General features: G+C 39.4%; 1 protein-coding gene across 1 annotated transcript; it reads right to left on the bottom strand.

Moving 5' to 3' along the window:
• Positions 1–1,661: 1,661 nt before the first annotated feature.
• Positions 1,662–19,601, bottom strand: CILP2 (cartilage intermediate layer protein 2). The gene is made up of 8 exons (XM_075190074.1): positions 19,496–19,601; positions 12,337–12,606; positions 10,465–10,647; positions 9,503–9,652; positions 8,212–8,481; positions 4,867–4,975; positions 4,130–4,287; positions 1,662–4,048 (listed from the first exon to the last, which is right to left on the bottom strand). The coding sequence occupies exons 1-8, from the start codon at positions 19,599–19,601 to the stop codon at positions 1,662–1,664; spliced, it is 3,633 nt and encodes a 1,210-aa protein (XP_075046175.1).
• Positions 19,602–19,620: the final 19 nt, after the last annotated feature.

The following is a 19,620-nucleotide window of genomic DNA, read 5'->3' as shown; positions in this document are numbered from 1 at the left end:
GTTAATGTTACAACTTTATTAATGTGGAAAGTAAGTGAATTTCAGCTTGTAGTGTTTAAACAGGTTTCATAATATGATGAGATAATATAAAGTGATTTTTAGATTGCAGCACCACTAGGAGTAACTTTTGTTCATTTTATCATCATCACCCATTGTTTGAAACATAAATCTTGGTAGGTGTTGGGTAATAGAGGAATGTACAAATGTGTTGATGTGAAGGAAAATCAACCCATCAGAATTGTGAACAGGAAACATAGGCTCGGGTGTTGACTGTCAGGATGCTCCTTGTTTCATCATAGTAACATACATAATTTAGTGATATAGTTAACGAGGTTGAAAAATGGGACCAATCCATCAAGCTCAACCTATTTTGGATCTCCTGCGATCCCTCTCTTATATTTTTAATTAATCCAGATGAAGCAACTGTCAATCTGTTTCAATTGGGTAAAATCCTTCGTGACCCAATATTGCAGTCCTTTTTCTTCCTGGATCCACTACAATCCTTCATTTTAATTAACGATCCTAACCCTGGATACCCTTTTCCGATAAAAATTTGTCTTACTCTTTCTAAAACATATCAATCAAATCTGCCATCACAACCTTCCATGGCAGTGAATTCCATATCTTGACTGCCCTTACTGTAAAGAACCCCATTGTTTGCTGGTTGTGAAACTTCCTCTCCTCTAACCTTAGGAGGTGACCGCGTGTCCTGTGTACAGTCCTTGGGGTAAAAAGTTCCTATGAAAGTTCTCTTTATTTACCCTTGTATTTATTTGTACATAGTAATCATATCTCCTCTTAAATGCCTCTTTTCTTAAGTAAACATGCCTAAACTAGCTAACCTTTTCTCACAGCTTAATGACTCTCTTTATCAATTTTGTCGCCCTTTTTGAACCCTTTCTAGTTCCAAAATGTCTTTTTTTATAGAGTGTGCCCAGAACTACCACATTTTTTTTCTTATGTATGCCTGCCAGCATGAAAACAAAAATCATTTTAAATAACTGATAGAGTACACTTAATTCTTACATTTCTTATACAGATAGTAGATTGGGGCTATGGAGCTCTGTGGTGATGAGAAATAGGAGGTAGGACCACAGAAATAGCCCCAGCTGAGAAAAAAAAATTAAATCAGGGCCCATATAAGTTTGCCTTGTTGTTGTACCCAAAGTTGCTTAAGACCTGATGTTATCTGTGAAGGACAAAACTTTGTACCTACTTTTTTCAAGAAAACTAATAATCATATGAAAAGAGTTTGACTACTGATTTGCATTCAGCACTTAATTACCTGAAGATAAAGACTCTTAATAATTTGACTTTCATAATTTGTTTTTAAGTATCACTGATTTCTTCCAATATATTTGTACAGTGGCAATAAGTTGTTTTTAGACTCTCCGGGGCATATTCAATTGTTAGTTTTCCGCGCCGCGGAAAAACTAGTACAGTTAATACGGTAATATGTAGCTGGATTTCAGCTCGCGGCTCAGGGAGCTGCGAGCTGAAATCCAGCGAGTGAATTACCGTATTAACTGTGTTTCCGCGCAAACAGTAATCGTGCGCGGACCGCAAGATTTTCGGCGTTTCCACCGAGAATTGAATATGCCCCTCCATTTGAGTTAACAAGACTTTGTGTGGGGTTCATACATATTAAATTATGCTCATCCTCATTTCTGTGGCAGTGGCGGTTTTCTTAGGTTGACAGAGGGTTCCCTGGCATGTTTAGAAGAGGAAAAACCAGGAGCTGGATAAGGCACTATGCGTGCAGGTTGTTGTCTCTGTTCATTCTCTTGCATGCCACGGCGTATCTCACGAAGAGTTTCCCCTGGGTTGTTAAGTAAACGTTGAAAGAAGCTTTCTTGTGTAACTGTTTTTTCCTGACAACGAAAAGTGAGTGCAATTCCTACCCGGGATTTCATTTTTCTGGAAAAACCATCGGAGGTGCCATCAAAACATCGCCCAATGGCAATTTCTTTTGCTAGTCGTGGATTCTGGTCAGTAACTGTGTAAATTCCATAGTTATGTCCTAGTGGGTCAACAGGCGCCAACATATTAAATACCCCAGTGTCATTACCTGCTGGAAGTGGTGGGTGGCGAATCAGATAGTCTTCCAGAAGTTTATTGACTTCTACAACATGACAGCTTCCTTGAGGAGTCACTATGACTAGTGTGCGATCCACAAAATTTTGGTCATACAGCATTCCACTGCACTTGAATTCCAGACAGGCTGCAGAACTGCTATCCACTTTCAAATCCCTAACACTTCGAGTGTCCCTCAATCCGTATAGGTGACCCACAGTCTGTGTGTGAATTCCTCCAATATTTCGTGACCTGACCATATACTCCTGTGGACCCTGTATCCGAACCTTTATATAACATGCCCGGAACTCTTGTGGGTTTGGCCACCAAGACAGATAGCCACCAATCCATGAGGTCAAGTCTGTCTCATCAAATGGGACAACATTGAACTCGTACTTATCTTCTTCTACTCTATAAAAACGAAAGTGATTGTCTGAGATTGCAGCTTCTTCACATCCTCGCAAGTTTCGATAGGCATATATTGGACCACTAGTCTCCTCAATGTTGTTTGTGTTTGGTTTAGCAAGGTTAATTTTGAAAGCTGTCTTTTTACCAGTGTGGTCTTCATGATCAGTTCGTTGATAGTTGAGTTTAGATAAATAAGGTTGAGATACTCCGACAACATTGGGGTTTAATTTGGGATAAGATGAAGCAGCTTCAAGTTCCTCACCACCCATTGTAGCAGTAACATATGCAGAGTATGCATCTGGCTGCTGAGCATCACAGAAAGCCGGTAGACAGGCTCCATTCCTTCCTGTTATCACACTGTCAAATCTACCCCATGCTCTAGGGTTGGATGAAAATCCTGGCATAGGCTCTAGATTTATAAGAGTCACAACCACTCCTTCTAATTGTTCATTGGGTATGAATTTATCATTCATGTAGGTTCGTACCTTAACAAAGCATCTCCTGAACTCTGGCACATCCAGGTTGAAAAGTCTTCTCTCACGTATTTCCAACTGTCCTATTAAAAATGATCTCTCTTCTCTCCTCTTTCTTTTGATATGCCCTGTTACCTGAAAATGACTTTCTTCTTCCCAGAGTCCAGTCTGTGGATTCAAAGACCAAAGTTTCATTTCATTGAGATGCTGTGGCATTTTAATTTGCTCTGCATCCAGTCGCACCTCCACTTTCCCAGTTTGGAGCCAGGCATTAGTACCTTTTTCCCTGAAGTCCACAGCAAACATTCCATAGGTCCTGAGTGGAGAAAGATCTCCATTTCTGTTGACAAAGTTAAGATCACTTGAAGCAGCGGAGGCAGTGCTGATGTTCCTAGGGTCCAGAAAGGTTAAACTTGCCTTGACTGTACCACTGTAGGATTCTCCAGTGGCTTTGATGAAGGAGTTTGGTGGTATAAATATCTCACCAATTGGTTCTTCTCCAAGCATCTCTCCAAGAGAAATTACATTTGTCACTGTAGGATTCAGATCAACTGGGTCTTTTTTTCTCATTACTTTCAAATCCTGGTAGAGAGTATTCCCTTTTGTATCAAATGGAATAACTTTTATAGTCTCAACAAATTTCTGTTGACCATCTACAAATGTGACCACCAACCTCTTAGTTCCAACTGGCACTTCCAGGATAAACTCTCCTTTGAAACCTGTAAAACCCATATTTTCCCCATTCACAAGGATTTTCCCAAACCGAAGTGGCTCCTCAGTGTCATAAGCAGTCACCCGTCCACGAACTAAAACCTTAGGCTGGATACACTGGGCACAACCACATTCTACAACAACCATGACAGGCAGAGTGTATCCTGGACACTTTACCTCTTGCAGTTTAATTTGCTTGACCCCACAGCAGTAGTCTACTTCATCTTTACACTGCAGGTCAGAGCTTAGATGGTCTACACACTGTGAATTAGGACACTTGCCTACATTATAGTAAAGAGAGCCAGTTTCAGTTTGAAAACAGTCAGTTGGTAGCTTAATAAAATGTTCATCTGGGGACTTATTACATCGGGTTTCACCTTTACCTTGAACAAAAAGAAATCATAATCAAAGAATGAAATTAAGCAATGTAAAAAAAGATTGCAAGCTATTCATTGTTTTGTTACCTATGACTATTAGATTGACTACAGAGGACTTGATGACACCCAGTCCATTGCTGGCTTTGCATTGATATCTCCCAGTTTGTGCTGCTTGAATATTTTGCAGAGTTAAATTTTTGTCATACTTGAAATTGTGTTTATCCAGTAATGTACCATTGTGATACCTGTACGAGAAAAGAAAAATTATTACCCAAAGGATTCAGTGAGATTGCTACCAGTTTTTTTTTCTAATGTGTAAATCTAGATGACTTGATGGTCCAAAAAAAAAGGGCGAGTAGCCAGATCTATATCAAATTTGGCCACATGTGCTTGCAGTCAAAATCGACTGGTCTTATGGGCCACAATAAGTGTGACTGGTTGCAAACATCCTTAGATCTCAATTATTGTCTGACTACATTTTCCAACAGTCACAATCATCATTTCACCAGCCCCAGATATTGATTTGGTCCACACAGGCATTTGTGGTAATTTTTTTTTCTAAAACAATTAAGATGGCTATCCAAATCCATGCATGTATGGGCTGCTTAACATACACTCAATGTTAACTAAAAAGTGATCGATACATGTAAGAATACATTGCAGTCTTTGACACAGTATAAAGTAAAAATAACAAAAGGGGACATTTTTTAATCGACAGTGATAGCAATCTTCCTTGTAATGAATACTTAACAGAAATTCAGCGCCATTTGAATGCAATATACTAGTGTTATACATCAAATCAAGTAAAATATTTAATTCCTTACCAGTAATATTTAAAGGGAACTGGATTTCCAGTAGCTTCACAACAGAGTGTCACCTTGTGTCCTTCTCTTCGGATTTTTGAGTATGGATGTTGCACCATGAATGGCTTTTCTGATAATGTATAAGAGCAAGCATAGTATTATCAGCATTATGATACAGCTACAAGGCCTGTTACAATTCAAAGGAGTTTCTACTGCACCAGGCTATCATTAACCTGATTATTAATTTTATAATCTCCTATATTATTATATTATCGAGTGGTGCTCCCACACATTTGGATACCAACATACACATGTGTATGGACTACAGTATGGACTACAGATCAGCCAGTATTGTATGACTGAGACTGAATGAATGTGAAAACCAAGCTGGTTTGTATGATCATATTGCTACTATGAAATGCAATTAGTCAGATCCATTTATATACAAGGGACTTATAGATTATTAAGATTAAAGAATCATTTCCAATTCCCTAAAATTGAAGCAATAAGACCTGGCCTGGATACAAGTTGGTAGACTCCTTCCTACTATCACTATGTAAGGTCTATGGTGACTGACACAGTGAGTGGAGTAGGCAGGGGTTGGCAGTGCTGGGGGGCAGCTGCCATCTGGGTCAGTCCCATAGTGGGCTGCCTTAGGCTGGGTCACTGTTTCTAATTGGCTGCTGAGGGAAGTCTCTCACATCCCCCTCCCAGGCTTTGCCAGCCAACCTCTGGGAGTAGGGGCATGAGTAAGAATCCCTCTTCCGTCCCTACTATACTCACACTGTTAGTCACTTCACTGCTATGATTCATGTTACCCTGCTCTACTTTCTGCAATCAATTGCAGGAAGAAGATCAGGGTGACCGGAGCTTGGGGGACAAGTTATGGACTAGGAGGTAAGGTTAAAATATTGTGTTTGCCATAAATAGGATTGTGGTGATCTCGCCTCACCTTATGGGAGGAATGATCATGAGTCCAGAAACAAACTGCAGAAAATAGGCAATTTAAAAGCATTCGCTGCTCAACTTAGGTAAGTGAGCTGGACTGGGGTTGTGGGGGTGTTATGATGTTTGCTGGGGGGACTTATGATGTGTCTGGGGGTGGGTTGGGATATGTCTGGGGGTGGGTTGGGATGTGTCTAGGGGGGCTAGGATGTGTCTAGGGGGGCTAGGATGTGTCTAGGGGGTGTAATGTGGCGGTGGTGTAATGTTTTTGTGGGGGTGGTGTGATGTGGCTGGGGGGTGGCGTGTTAAATGTTATATTTTATTATAATGTATGTCTTATATATTGCACGCTAAAAATTAAGAGGCACTCAAAAACCCTTAAACGTGTGTGTGTGTGTGTGTGTGTGTGTGTTTAAGGGTTTTTGGGCGCCTCTTAATTTTTATATAATACATACATTATAAAAAAAACATAATTTTATATATATAGGAAAGTTCACGGGACACCTCACAGCGGAGATCCCAACTTTAATTGCCAGCAGTGTGTGCAGCACAAAATTTCTCTCATTATTGAATTTATGTTTAAGGGTTTTTGAGCGCCTCTTAATTTTTATTGTGCGTTTATCTTTGTATGGGGTTGCAGAGCCCCTAGAGGCAGCCATTTCTTTTATACACTTACAATTGTGTTTCATTATCGGACCATTTACAAACATATATGTATCTGTGATAAGTTTTATCACACATATTTTGTTGATTGCTGATATTTCAGTGATGTGGCACACAGACATTTTTGACAAAATTTCCGCCGCAAATCTATCTCACAGACGTTCCAGAGACACTTTGTGGCTAATTGAATTCCCTCCATAATGTCATGTGTAAAGAGGCGCAGCCACAGCCCATGTTGGCCACACCTCCATCACTATGCGACCACGTCCCCTTCAACGGCGCAAATATCCCTTCTCCTACTATGTGTGGAGGGGGGCCCAGAAAGTTGCTATACCGGGGCCCCAAATTCCTCTTGGCAGCCCTGATCACAAGCACCTAAATTTGCAAAGCCTGTAGTCTGTACACATAGGTAATATGAACCTATCATCAACATCTATAATATAAATGTCTAGTGGCGTGTGTTAGTCTGTCTGTGTGTGTGTGGAAAAAATAAAACCAAGCTGCAGCGCCACCTGCTGGGCTGAGTTATACACTGACCTACTAAATTCTTAGTGTGTGTGGAAAAAAAAATTCAGAAAGGGCTGAAATTTGGTATACTAAGATGTTTTTAATTTGTTAATTTCATTTGTTAATTGTTAAAAGTGTTTATAAAGATTTAAAAAAATATATATATATTTCTTGAAGAAGAAGTGACAGTTGGGAGTGGTTGGTGGTTGCCGGGGGTGACAGTGGGGAGTGGTTGGTGGTTGCCGGGGATGACAGAGCGGATGAGGAGGAGGATGAGGTGATGGAGAAGAATGATGAGGTGGTGACATGTGGACAAAACCACGTTAAAAAAGAGCGCTTACGTCGGGAAGTAACGCTCTTCCCCTGAGGAGGCCTGGGCTATGGCCCAAATGCATGACAAGAACCTTTTTAACACCTTAAGTAGCTTGATTTGACTAGAATGCATGAGTATCATGCACGGGTTAACTTGTTTATTTATATACTGCCATCTAATTCCATAGTGTTTTATAAATAGGAACAAAAACAGTATTAAAACAATACTGGGTAATACAGGCAGAGAAGTAAGAAGGCGCTGCTCACCAGCTTGCAATCTATGTCTAGTATATGCAAATACCTGTGTAAGCACTAATTACAGAAATATTTTTTAGGCTAGAATGCTGGTGTGGTACACTTATACCTGTTATACACCTTCTATATAGCTGTTGTGTTATGTTTAAAGACAGATCTACAAGTTCATCTGAGTTATATAAACCATGTTTCCTCAAATCACGTGTTCAAGTACCCAAAAGAGTTCATGTTAGAAGATTTTCCTATATGGAAACACATTGGATAATTATTGACCTAATAAATAAATTAACTGACCTATGCAGAATCCTTCAAAATGTGGCTTGTTTGGGTACTTGATGCCAGGATTTGAGGAACCCTAGTTTAAATAAACTGGCCAAGCTGTCACTTCTACAAGCTTTGAAAACCAGGAATCAAGATATTTTTATAAAAAACATGTTTCTTGATGGAATCATCAATACAGTATTTGCAGGCAGTTAAGCAGGAACTTCTACAACTTTATTTAGAAAGTTCATAAATATTACACTGTGTTAAATATTATTTTGTGCTTTATCAGGAGAGCTTCCAAATGCTTAGGTTTGGAATATGACATTTTATATATATATATATATATATATATATATATAACCCTTAATTTCCAATCGAGGCACACCTTATTCATATAGTCATCATGCATATTTGACCTACCTAATTTCTTCAAAAAGGCCTCAAAATAGGAGATGTTGTACTCATTCTTAATGCTTTTCAAGGTTACAGAAGAGAATCCATCTATCGTCACTGTGATGTTTGTGTGAACATCTGTGCAGACATCTTTTAAGTTGAACTTGCCGTGCAGATCGGTTGTACCCACAATCTTGTCATTCATATGCACTTTGGCATTGTGCAGTACATACCCATGGGTGCTTTGGACTTTGCCCACCAAAGTGTGACCAACACATGCGCATCCAGTGCATACTTCTTTGTTTTTCATTGGCCAAAACAGATTACAAGTTGGCATAGAGGAGGAAAAAACTCATTAGTTTTGCATTTATATAAAACATAAACTTACATTTTTACATTCTCTAAAATAGGTAAAAACAGAAGGTGGACATATAAAGCAAATTAACATTATATGGGATAGAGTGATCTGCACTCTCTTGTATATATTCATATTATTGTGTTAATTTGTTAATGTTTTTATAAAGCATTTTCTTACAGAGATTGGAACTCACTGCACCCTCTTTTGGCAATTTAATTTTGGGTTGGTAAGAGAAAGAAAATGTATTTGGTGATACTTTTTAAAAATACACTATTCATCTGACTACAATAGATTAATGATATATGTTTCATTTTGAATTTGTGCAAAAAACAATTTGATACACTTACAACAAAGCCGCATAAAGATTGTACACTTACAACCCACTATTATACCAAGGAAAAATATAACATATGTAAGTCACTATTAAGCGCCTAAAAGATTATTGCATTCTAGCATTAATTGCAGTTATCCTTGCAGGGACTGCTCAATATGCTTTCTCATGAGACACTACTTATATGTGGAAAACTGAACACTTTCTGCCTACAAGGATTCTGTATAGATACTGAATCTACGGTGACAAGGTGGGTCTATGTAGCCACCCTCTAAAATATATGTGACTCAATATTGTACCTTGATCCCCTTAAAAAGCTACATGGCCATTGTATGAAACCAAAGGCCTTTGTTTTATTTATTTTTTAAAGAAATGCTCTTTGAACAACAGCCCACATTGCCAGAGGCAGAACTAGTGAACTGTGGGTCCTGGTGCAGGTAGGCGGGGAAGAGGGAGCCTGGGGCCCCCTAACCTCTGCATCATTTTTTTTTCTGTTGAATGTACTGTACTGATGCTGGTTTCTATTTTAATATTGGGGCATAACCAGTTTTACTAAACTGACTGAGATTATTATAACTGGGTTTGCATAATTATTAACATAGAGGATATACTTTGAAATAATTTGTTACCTGTACATGGAGATCTCCTACACTTTTGAATTTGATAAGAGCGTCCAGAACAAGGAATCGCATTACTGGAACATGTACGGCGTCTGACACTTTTCCCCCCTTCACAAGATTTTACACAAGGCGTCCAGTCACTCCAGGATGACCATTTTCCTATAACACACAGTAAGCAGATAAGAATATAAAATTCATTATTTAAAACAAGATTTCCAGGCTGCCTTTTACCTTAATAGCAATCCAGTTATGTATAAAATTCAACTGATCTGTATAAAGCACACTTACAGTTGGTGGATCATGGTTTTTAGAAATGTATATGATGTTAGTTTTTTTTGTATGGGTACTGGATGATTGCTTAATAATTAATCTTTAAAATAGCCTCTATATAATTGTACAGTGCTTAGGCAGAATGGACAAATAGTTCAGTTATAAGTAGGTTAAAAATATTGTGGAGAATTATTTTGACATTTTAAGGTCTATTTGAGTAGGATCAGAGCAGCTATTTGTTAGCAATCTTCATTTCCTGCTTGTCCGTGGTGCCCAGATTTGAAGTGGGCAGCAATAAAACAACACATAGCCAAGTGGACCATCGGAATGTTCATAGCAGTACAAAGTATTTCAGGAGATAAGTGTTTTGATATTCATAGAGACAGTGAATTGTCCATCGGTATGTTGCATGTGACTGGAGCAGTGTCATGAAGGGATGAGAGGAATGAAGGCAACCCGGAAGCAGCAGACTAGGAAGTCTGAGTTAGGAGAGTTAGCAAGTAAGAGGAGCAAGGTCCCCAGGTGACAGAATAGGCTCCTGTAAAACTTATGTGGGAAGATTGTGTTGTCATTACTATATGAAATACAGTTCATGCAGTCAGTTTGTTCACAGTTGAGAGTTAAGTTATGTTAATTATCTCTCACTACCTCTTGTGGATCACCTATGTACTACTCAGATTCCTAGCTCTTGTATTTCTCACCCATGCATGGGCTGGTAATGCAGACCCTTCGTTCTATGGCCTGTCCCAAACATTTTTCTAAACTCAGTGTAGTTATTGGTTTTACACTGGTGCAGGAGCGTTGTCTGATCTGGATGCCTTTTGCTCCACAGCCTGTCTGAGAGCAGGTACTCCATGGAGACCAATGTGACCAGTACAGCACATCTGAAATTATATAATGTGAATATAAGTTAAATTGGCTTTTGTAACCATAGACCATACAACTGTAGTCATACATTATCTATATTCAAATCTCTGTTTTGCTTAGACCAATGATGGGCAAACTACGGCCCGCGGGCCAGATCCGGCCCACTTAGAGGTTCTATCCGGCCCACCAATATTTTAAAAAATTTCATTAAAATATGCATTAAATTATAAAAATATAATTATTTGTTTTTATATTTAAATAAAAAAAATAGATACGAGGAACTTATAGAAATGCAGTCACAGCTTCATTCATCACATTAGTTTTATAAAAATTTGTATTATATATTTCGATATTTGAGTTTTTTAATAAATTATATTGGCCCGCCTAATGTTTTTCTTTTTTATTTGGCCCGCTCCTGAAAAAGTTTGCCCATCACTGGCTTAGACCATAATGAAGTGTGTAATTGCATTGCATATTGATTTCTAAACCATTCTGGCCCTGGATTTTGTTTTTCCACAGGGTTTACTGGACATCCCATCACAATTGAAACTTCTTATCTAGGAATTTCTTCTTCTTTTGTGTATATAGCATTATTAAATGCCAGGATTTTTGTCCATGGTCCCAGCACAGTACTCAGAATTGTCACTGTTTTTTATTTAAATGTTTTGTATTTAAGCTACTGTATGAGTTCTATTTTGCTTTCATAAGTAAACATAAGGGACTCATTTAGAGGTGGATGCTTTTGCATTTAGAACGTACACAGGAAAAGACACACATAAAATAATATGTATTTTCCTGTATCTGTTAGGTCTGACGCACCTCAAGATGCGTCAAGCTGTAAAACAGAAGCATTTGTTCAAGACATACATCAGGCGTACAAGTGTGTATACTTTAAGATCCAAAATAAGGTAGAGACTGGCAGTGTTAATTGCAAATGCGAAAGGTGCAGTTCCCTATTTATAATTAAATGTCATATAGACAAGATAATTTTGTCTGGGTTGCTATTAATAAATACAAAAGTCAAATTTTCAATATGAAATGAAATAAATAAAATCACAACTACAAATTAAATTGAATATAAACATATTTTATTTTCCCATTTGAAAATCAAATGCATATTTTTCCTTCCTATCTGCAGTAGTCGAAATGGAAATGTCAATTAAGTGATACAAATAGACCCTCTGCAATGTTATATAATATAGCCACATTATTAATATTCTAATTACTGGAAGGGTCACTATGTAATCAACCAATCAAAAGCGGCTAGATAGTGCTGCTGATAGTTATAATCATCATTCGCATCACTGCACCAGCTAGAAATGCACAGTACAGGAATGCAATACCTTCAGTAAAATAAACAAAATACAGATATATATCCACCGCTAAATGAGCCATTACATTTATCAGCTGCCTTACTGGTAGATGTAGTAATGTAATTTCCTACTTGTCCTAAGACAATGTTTGCATTATTTGTTTGCCATCCTGGACCAATTATTATAATAATAGTTCACTTAGGTTCAGATTAAAGAAAAGTAAAAAGTAAGCCTGAATAAATATTCAACAGAGATGTATGAAGCAGTCAGTTTATTAAATCCCTCAACCCACCTTTCATCCTTACCCCCATCTAAAACTAACGTCTCTTTCTCCCTATGAAGAAAACAATCATGTAAATTGATAGGTAAGTCTGGGTCATAACTCTTACTTACCGAGTGGACACTTAAACCTAACATGGTAGTTGGAACAGTTTTGACCTTTCAGTTGCTCTTTGTTGATGCACCAGAAGCCTTTTTTTGGATTAGAGTGTACAACCTCCTTTTTTTCTTTTGGGGTGGCCCATTCTGTCGTTCTGGCTTCAAGAGCAATAGGTTGAAGGCACAAGCGATGTGGATAATAGAAGCGAATGGCCTCTACTGTTTCATAATCTCCATCACCTCCTGGATGGTCTACATTAAACCAAGAGGACCACTCTGTAGCACCTGAGGATACGAGATAATGAAATCATAAGACTTGATATAGAGATCAGGGTGGGACACACTGATGTACGAACACACACATCATTTGTATCTAACAGTATAATCATTTTTCATATGGAAAGTTTATTATTAACACATAATATTTGACCAATAGTGCACACTTTTAATGTATTAAACATGTTCCTCCATGAGGAGTTTAAATAACTAAGCTACTTATGCAAAATTAATTTAATAGAAAAACTTATTAAACCAAAATTATTTTTTGGATAATTTTTTTCTAGTTGCAATTTTGCCATCCTAATATACAGACAAATCGCCTGCTTCATTAAGGCAAAATGAGCACATTGCACGTTTTTTTAAACCACAAGTAAATCAGCTCTGCATACTCCCGAAGTCAACAAGGAGCGGATCTAAAGATACGTGTGGTGCTGTCTACGTATTTAGGTTTGCTCTACTGTGCTAGACCAGACACTGCAGGATATGTACAATATACCTGTGTGGAATATAAAATCTCAAAAGAACACACCGGAGAAAAAAAATATTAAGCAATTAATGTTACCTGTCATTAATAAAGTCATTTATGATTATACATGGAACTTTTTTGAAAAATTTAGTTTTCTTTTCCCTTGGAAAAAACATTTATTAGGCTGTCTGTAATCTCTATATAAAATACATTTTTACAGTTGCTCCTGATTGCAGAAATGTCTTCCCATACATACTCAGCTGTCAGCACTTGTATTCGGAACCTAAACTAGTCCTCCTGTTGGAGCAAGAGATCTGGTAGAAAACTAGCGGACTGCTGTGTGTATGAGTTTAACTTGGATGTGGCTGCACGGGAATGTCCTTACTGTATATTGCCTACGTGACTCCACCCATTCCCCACCCTGTTCACTCCCTTAAACCGTAGGCTGCAGTAAGTGTTGTTAGCACTAGACTTGCACATGGCTGCATTCTGTTGCATATCGCCCAGTTCTGAGCATGCGCAGCGTGATTTTTGCGAACAATATGCACAAAACTGGCAGATACGTTCCTTAATGACTCAGGCCCAAAGGCTTCCTTGCCGACCTCCTCATATTCACCTAAGAGTCTCCAGAACCTGCTACAGTTCTATGAAGTACAGGAGGGGACCATTGAAAATATTCAGAGAAAATGTCATGCATGCAGAACTAAAATGTTTTAGATTAGCTTTTCTCCCCCAAATACTTTATTGTACAATCATCATTCTACAAGTAGAAAGGATGACATTTCTGCTGGAGCATAAACCCTTCATCTCAATGGTATGTGCTTAATGAAGGAACAGTGACTGACAGTCCATGCAGACCAAGCAAAACAGACCAGCTTCAAAGAAACATCTGTTGCTCAGTAATAAGGTTTTATGCATAACCAAAATCCAAGATTTTTCAATTTGTTTAAATCAAGATCTGAACTGTATATTCAGTCATCTAGACTATGTAATTTTTGAAATTTTGCTCTTCAGATTATTGCTGATTACATTATGTGGAACATTGAAATACCACCTTGAGGAAAATTTCAATATACTACCTCATACACTGTAGAAGGTAAATGGACATTATTATCATTATCCTTTTGTGTATAGAGCCAACATACAATGAGAAAATTTTATTTAGGAACACCTATTCTTGCCACAGTGGAGCTTACAATGTATTTTTCCTACCATAGGCACATAGGCACATATACATAGGGTCAGTTCAGCTAGAAGCAAATAAGTCTGCAAGTACAATATCTCATGGTACCGTACCGGGAAATTGGAGTGCCTGGAGGAAAAGACATAAACATGGAACAAATACAAACCCCAGGCAAATATGATCTTGGTCTGAATCCAACCTAAGGCCCCAGCACTGCAAAACAGCCATGCTAACCACAATGTCACTTTGATTCTCAGTAAAAGTAAATAGGATGATGGTGCACATGCATAGAGGACTGATTGTTCAGCCCCACTGACAAGCATCCAGACCTATGTCCAATATGCATTCCATTATAAGTATAGGGACAAAACCTGATATCTGGGTCTTCAGAGGTGGCAGAAAATTGAAGACCTTTTGTACTCCATCCTGCAACAAACATTTACGCCCCTGTAAATGTGCTCTCTCCACCTTATGTAATTTAAATGATCCCATCTCACAAAATTAAATCTAATTTATGCCCTTCAGTGTAGAAGTCAGATTGTGGCAATGATCCACACTTAGAAAAGGATTTTCCTGTAAAAATTTGTCCACACCTCAGCCACTATCTTGGCATGCAGAGTCATACTATTCCCTGTGAAAATTACTGCTGAACATCATAAACGAGCATATGGACTATAAGTTTGCACTTTTGTATTGTTGTAAATAAGCCTTATAGACTGCAAGGTGTATATGTATATCTGTCAGGCGGATTGTTACAGGGAGGACCGCCTATGCCAACGTGTCTGTTGCTGCTGGGAACTGGCTGGGCGTACTTTGCCACTGTTCCCTTTCGTTATCACAATTGTGCCCTCTTGCCACAGTAGGCGGGGCTTACAAATGCTGCCACCACTGGACTCCTTTACCGGTATTCAGTACTGGGTTTCTTCTTGGCAACTGACTTACTGTTGTACCTGGGCTGGTACTTCCTATGAATCAGGGTTGTTGTGGATGGATCCCCCCTGGCCTATTACACTGGCCAGAGCTGCTGGGTAGCGGGCAGAGTGGTGATACTGGTTGCTGGGTCCAAACCTCAGAAACAGCCAGGAACGGATTGGATTTTGGGTCTAATCTGTAAGTCACAGGATTTTCAGCATGGAAGATGTTTTCTACCAAGTGATGGTTATTTGCAGTCACCCTGATTGAAGGTACTAGTGCTCAGGTCAGATGGAATCAAAAGAACAATTTTCAATACAAGACAGGGCTTTTTATACAGATTTGGACACAGCTTCAGAGGCTATTTTTAGAATCAGGATACAATTTGTTTACCCAAACATGGATTTACATGCAATGCAAAGCTAACAATATTTAAAACTTTGCTGTGATTTCCTGGATCTTGTTTCAGACACTGAGAAAATCTAATAGCAGTCTAATGAAACCTTCCTATGCCTTCAGGTGCTAGACCCTCACACATCAAAAGGTATAATTAACATGGGTCCTTTCTTCCAACAGTTGCAGAATACACATTTCCTCCAAAGAAAAGAATTCCCCAAGAAAAAAAGTTGCAAACCCCCAAACAAGGCATTTCCTTACACCAAAATACACAAAGGACTTCCTAAACAAAGGCTTATTGTATCAGAAATAATGCATTTCCTATAGCTAGGTTAAAACAGAAAAAAAAACAAATTTTCTGCTCTGGTCCCCTATACCACAATATACACAATATCAAAAATAAGTGCATTAACAATTGTATAAATAAGCGCCCTGCACTATTTCCTTTAAATACATTTATACTATAAATTACTTATAAGTGATCCAGTCACACTAGTGTATCCATATACCTATGTATCAGCTTCCCAAATGTAATACCCCTCACTTCACTCCATAGCGGGGGTTTTATGATCTGTTGTGTTCACATTACTTCCACTCTTGTTAGAGCAATGCCCCCCACACAAGTTTTCTGTGCTGCACGCTATTCACATCAAATGTAACACTTTAAAACTAAGCAGAATTGTTTGTAGGTGATGTCCCTTTAAACCTAAATCTATTCATTAAATTCATGATATATGATCTGAGGTTTTACATTGACATCAGTAGCTATGAGTTTTCAAATCTATAAATTTCCAAGAGGTTTGCAGTATAAATTTAAAATCTACTAGAAATCAGCAGTTTTTCTGTAAGTAATAGGTTAATTGGCTTCTCTCAGTGTATGTGGTAGTGAATTTAGAATATAAGCTCCAATTAGCAAGGGCGGCTGGTGGTACGGTAGTCCTATTATGGAGTACTTGGGGGGCCTGATTAAAATTGGGGCTTTCCTCCTGTTCAATTTTTTTTCCACTTAGGAGGGGGTTGGGCTATACTGCTGCTCTTCCTGGCTGGCCTCGCCCCTGGTCTATCCTAAGTGCCTTCTCTTCCCTCCCTCCCTTCCCCCTCCTTGAGCCCTTCAGAGACTTCACCTCTGCATCACTTCCAGAAGTCTCCCAGCTTTTGATATGTACAAAACTCCCTAAAACTTCAATATGTAATAAAATGAAAGATTAATATAAACCAGCGGTTCCCAAAGTGGGTGCCGCAGCGCTGTCACAGACTCTATGGAGACTCTAAGGGTGCCGCGAACTGAAAAAGTTTGGTAACCACTGCTATAACCTATATTTTAGATGGTATCTTGTTCACTTTGGGATTCATGTCTTTTCCCCACTACCATCTGATCGTTGTTTTAGAAATTGTTCTCAGTTCATGGAAATTTCCAAATCTGGCCTCGCTAACCACTATTATTAAACAGTATGTTTATAAAATGAGAGCACCACAATAATTCTTCTAAAACATGGACATGTAACACATGACAGCCCTGGTAAACTCTTTATAATGGTGATAACACATTTTGAATGAATTTTCACTTTGTATTCCATGTCATATTAATAATTCTAACTTCTCATTGTTTATGAAGACAATCCGTCCAGGCAACAATTACAATTAAGACACCAGCAGCAACAGATAATCAAAGCTACAAGGAAAAGCAGGAGATTAGGTACGTTCCACTTTATACAGCTCTGAAGGGGAAACCTTTTGCGGCATTCAGGTTATTCACTCCATAATATACAAGTAGGTGAATTGGCTGTTTACAAAATTAACCGTAGTCTGTGTGTGTCTATCTGTTTGTGTCTGTCTGTGTGTGTGTGTGTGTGTGTGTGTACTTACATTCCTATACTTGTGGGGTCATTGACCTGTTTACACACCAACACTGTGAGGACCTTTGTCATAGTTGGGACAAAAAATGAGGTCTCCACAAAGCTTCTCAAGGCTAATCAATGCAGGGGACCTCTTGCTGATATGCTCAGCATAAAAATCCTGCATGTCCCCAAGAGTCACTTTTGTCAGACCAAACGTGTGCGTGTATCCGATGGAGAAGGGGAGTGTGTATGCACGCCACCACTAGAGAGCTGTTGACCATCCATACATATGTCCCACTACGAACAGGAAGAGGAGGAGATTGTAGGTTCCCTGGCCTTTTTACACCAAACGGGAATAAGACACGTGCACATCCTTCTGCTGCTGAAAGTAAAGTGGGGACAGTGGAGCATGGAGCATGACAGAGCCCATTGGTGGCTCCAACTATAGCTCGGAGAGCATGGGCAATAAGTATGCCACTGACACTTCGGAGGAGAGTGGTTCAGACACCAGTGGTGATGCCTCATTGCCCAGCAGTAGAGCTGGACCAGTCTGTGGACCAAGAGGAACAGAGAGGAGCCAGAAAGAAGACAAAGGCAAGCGAAAGCAGAAAAGAATAAAGAATAAACAGAGAAGCAGACAAGTAGAAGCATACAGAAGAAGAGAAGCTGAGAAGGTAAATTACTCCAGAGCGGAGGGGGAGAGTTGTTGGTGGTTGGACGGGGGGGATTGAGAGAGAGGTGCTGGAGGAAAGGGCAGAGATACATGGGGTGGTGACAGAATTGCAGGAACAAAAGGCCCATGACCACTCCCCTTTACACCTGGGGGAGAGAGGAGGGGGGGGATAACTGAAGGATAACTGAGGAGGGCTGTGGGTTGCAGACTTTAAGAAACAAAAGACCAGTGACCCTTCCACTTTTGTATACAATATAAAAAGACACCATTTCATATAAAATGAAATGGTAACAACATGTGTGCACACACATTCATCCAATTTTCTTGTACAGTATGCATCTGCAGTATTATATTAGACAAAATAGAGACACACATTTGGTGTCCATAAGGAGATAATATAAAATGCATAAGGAATATAAAATGGAGAAACCTACAAATCAGAATGGTATTTACACGGAATTGTCAATAATGTATAAAGTTCCAATCTAGCAGAGAAAAGCACTGCACATGGGACAACAAGGCAGGGTTAAGATTCTTACCACCAAACAGCAACACACTCCAAGGGACAATCGCTTAGTATATAGGAGCAGTCTCCATGTCGCTCACCACTGCCCACGTCCGCGCCAAGAAACAAGTGGGTCTACAGAAAGGGTCTCATGTGATGATCACAATCCATGCTGTTACGCATAGCCTCTAGACTTATTGTGCAGGTTTCCAGGCTTACATTGCAGGCTTCTTCCCTTTTACCCCTTCCCCACTTATACCTAAAGTCCAGTAAAGTATTCTAACCATTCTAGGGTTAGCATTGATCCATAATGTAGTTCCCAACTCCGTTACCCCGAGATCTGAAAAAAAATCTGTGGTAATTATGTACAGACAAGATAGATAGTAACGCACGATGGGGCAATCAATCCAGCTATATATATATATATATATATATATATATATATATATATGCCAATTTTTTTACCTGCTTTGTAGAACCTCCCTCTAGAATGACTGACCCATATATCGCAGGCCAGGATCCTAGAAATACAACTAGAGATCCAGGGAATACAACTATTTTCTTTTACTACTCTTGTGTATATATATAATATATATATATCAGGGGCAGGCTGGCCCGGGTGGCAGGGGGGCATCAGTCCCCCGGGCCGCTCAGTTTTAGCGCTGTTAGGGCCGGCCAGAAGGCCGGTCGGCCGCCCCTAGGATGGCAAATTACCTGATTTTGACCCGGGGCCGCATCTCATGACACCGGATGCGGCCGCGTCAGCGCACAGGCGGCCGCATCACATGACACGCTATGCGGCCACGTCATTGGATGCGGCTGCATCGCGTGTCATGTGATGCGTCCTCTAATCCTCCAGTTTTACTCACATAAGCAGATGTCCCCTGCTGCAGCCTGCACCGAAGACAGCCTCGTGACTCACGCTCCTTATAGGCACGGTCACAGGCTGCAGTAAACAAGCAGGAGTCCTGAAAATCACGCGAGAGCACAGCAAGGCACTCTCGCTCGATGTCATAGTCATGCGCCATCAGCAGACCCGCAAGAGGA

The sequence above is a fragment of the Mixophyes fleayi genome, chromosome 1, assembly GCF_038048845.1.
Source record: "Mixophyes fleayi isolate aMixFle1 chromosome 1, aMixFle1.hap1, whole genome shotgun sequence".
Taxonomy (NCBI): Eukaryota; Metazoa; Chordata; class Amphibia; order Anura; family Limnodynastidae; genus Mixophyes; species Mixophyes fleayi.
The sequence above is the reverse complement of the archived record's forward strand: the minus strand, read 5'-3'. Positions and strand labels throughout refer to the sequence as shown.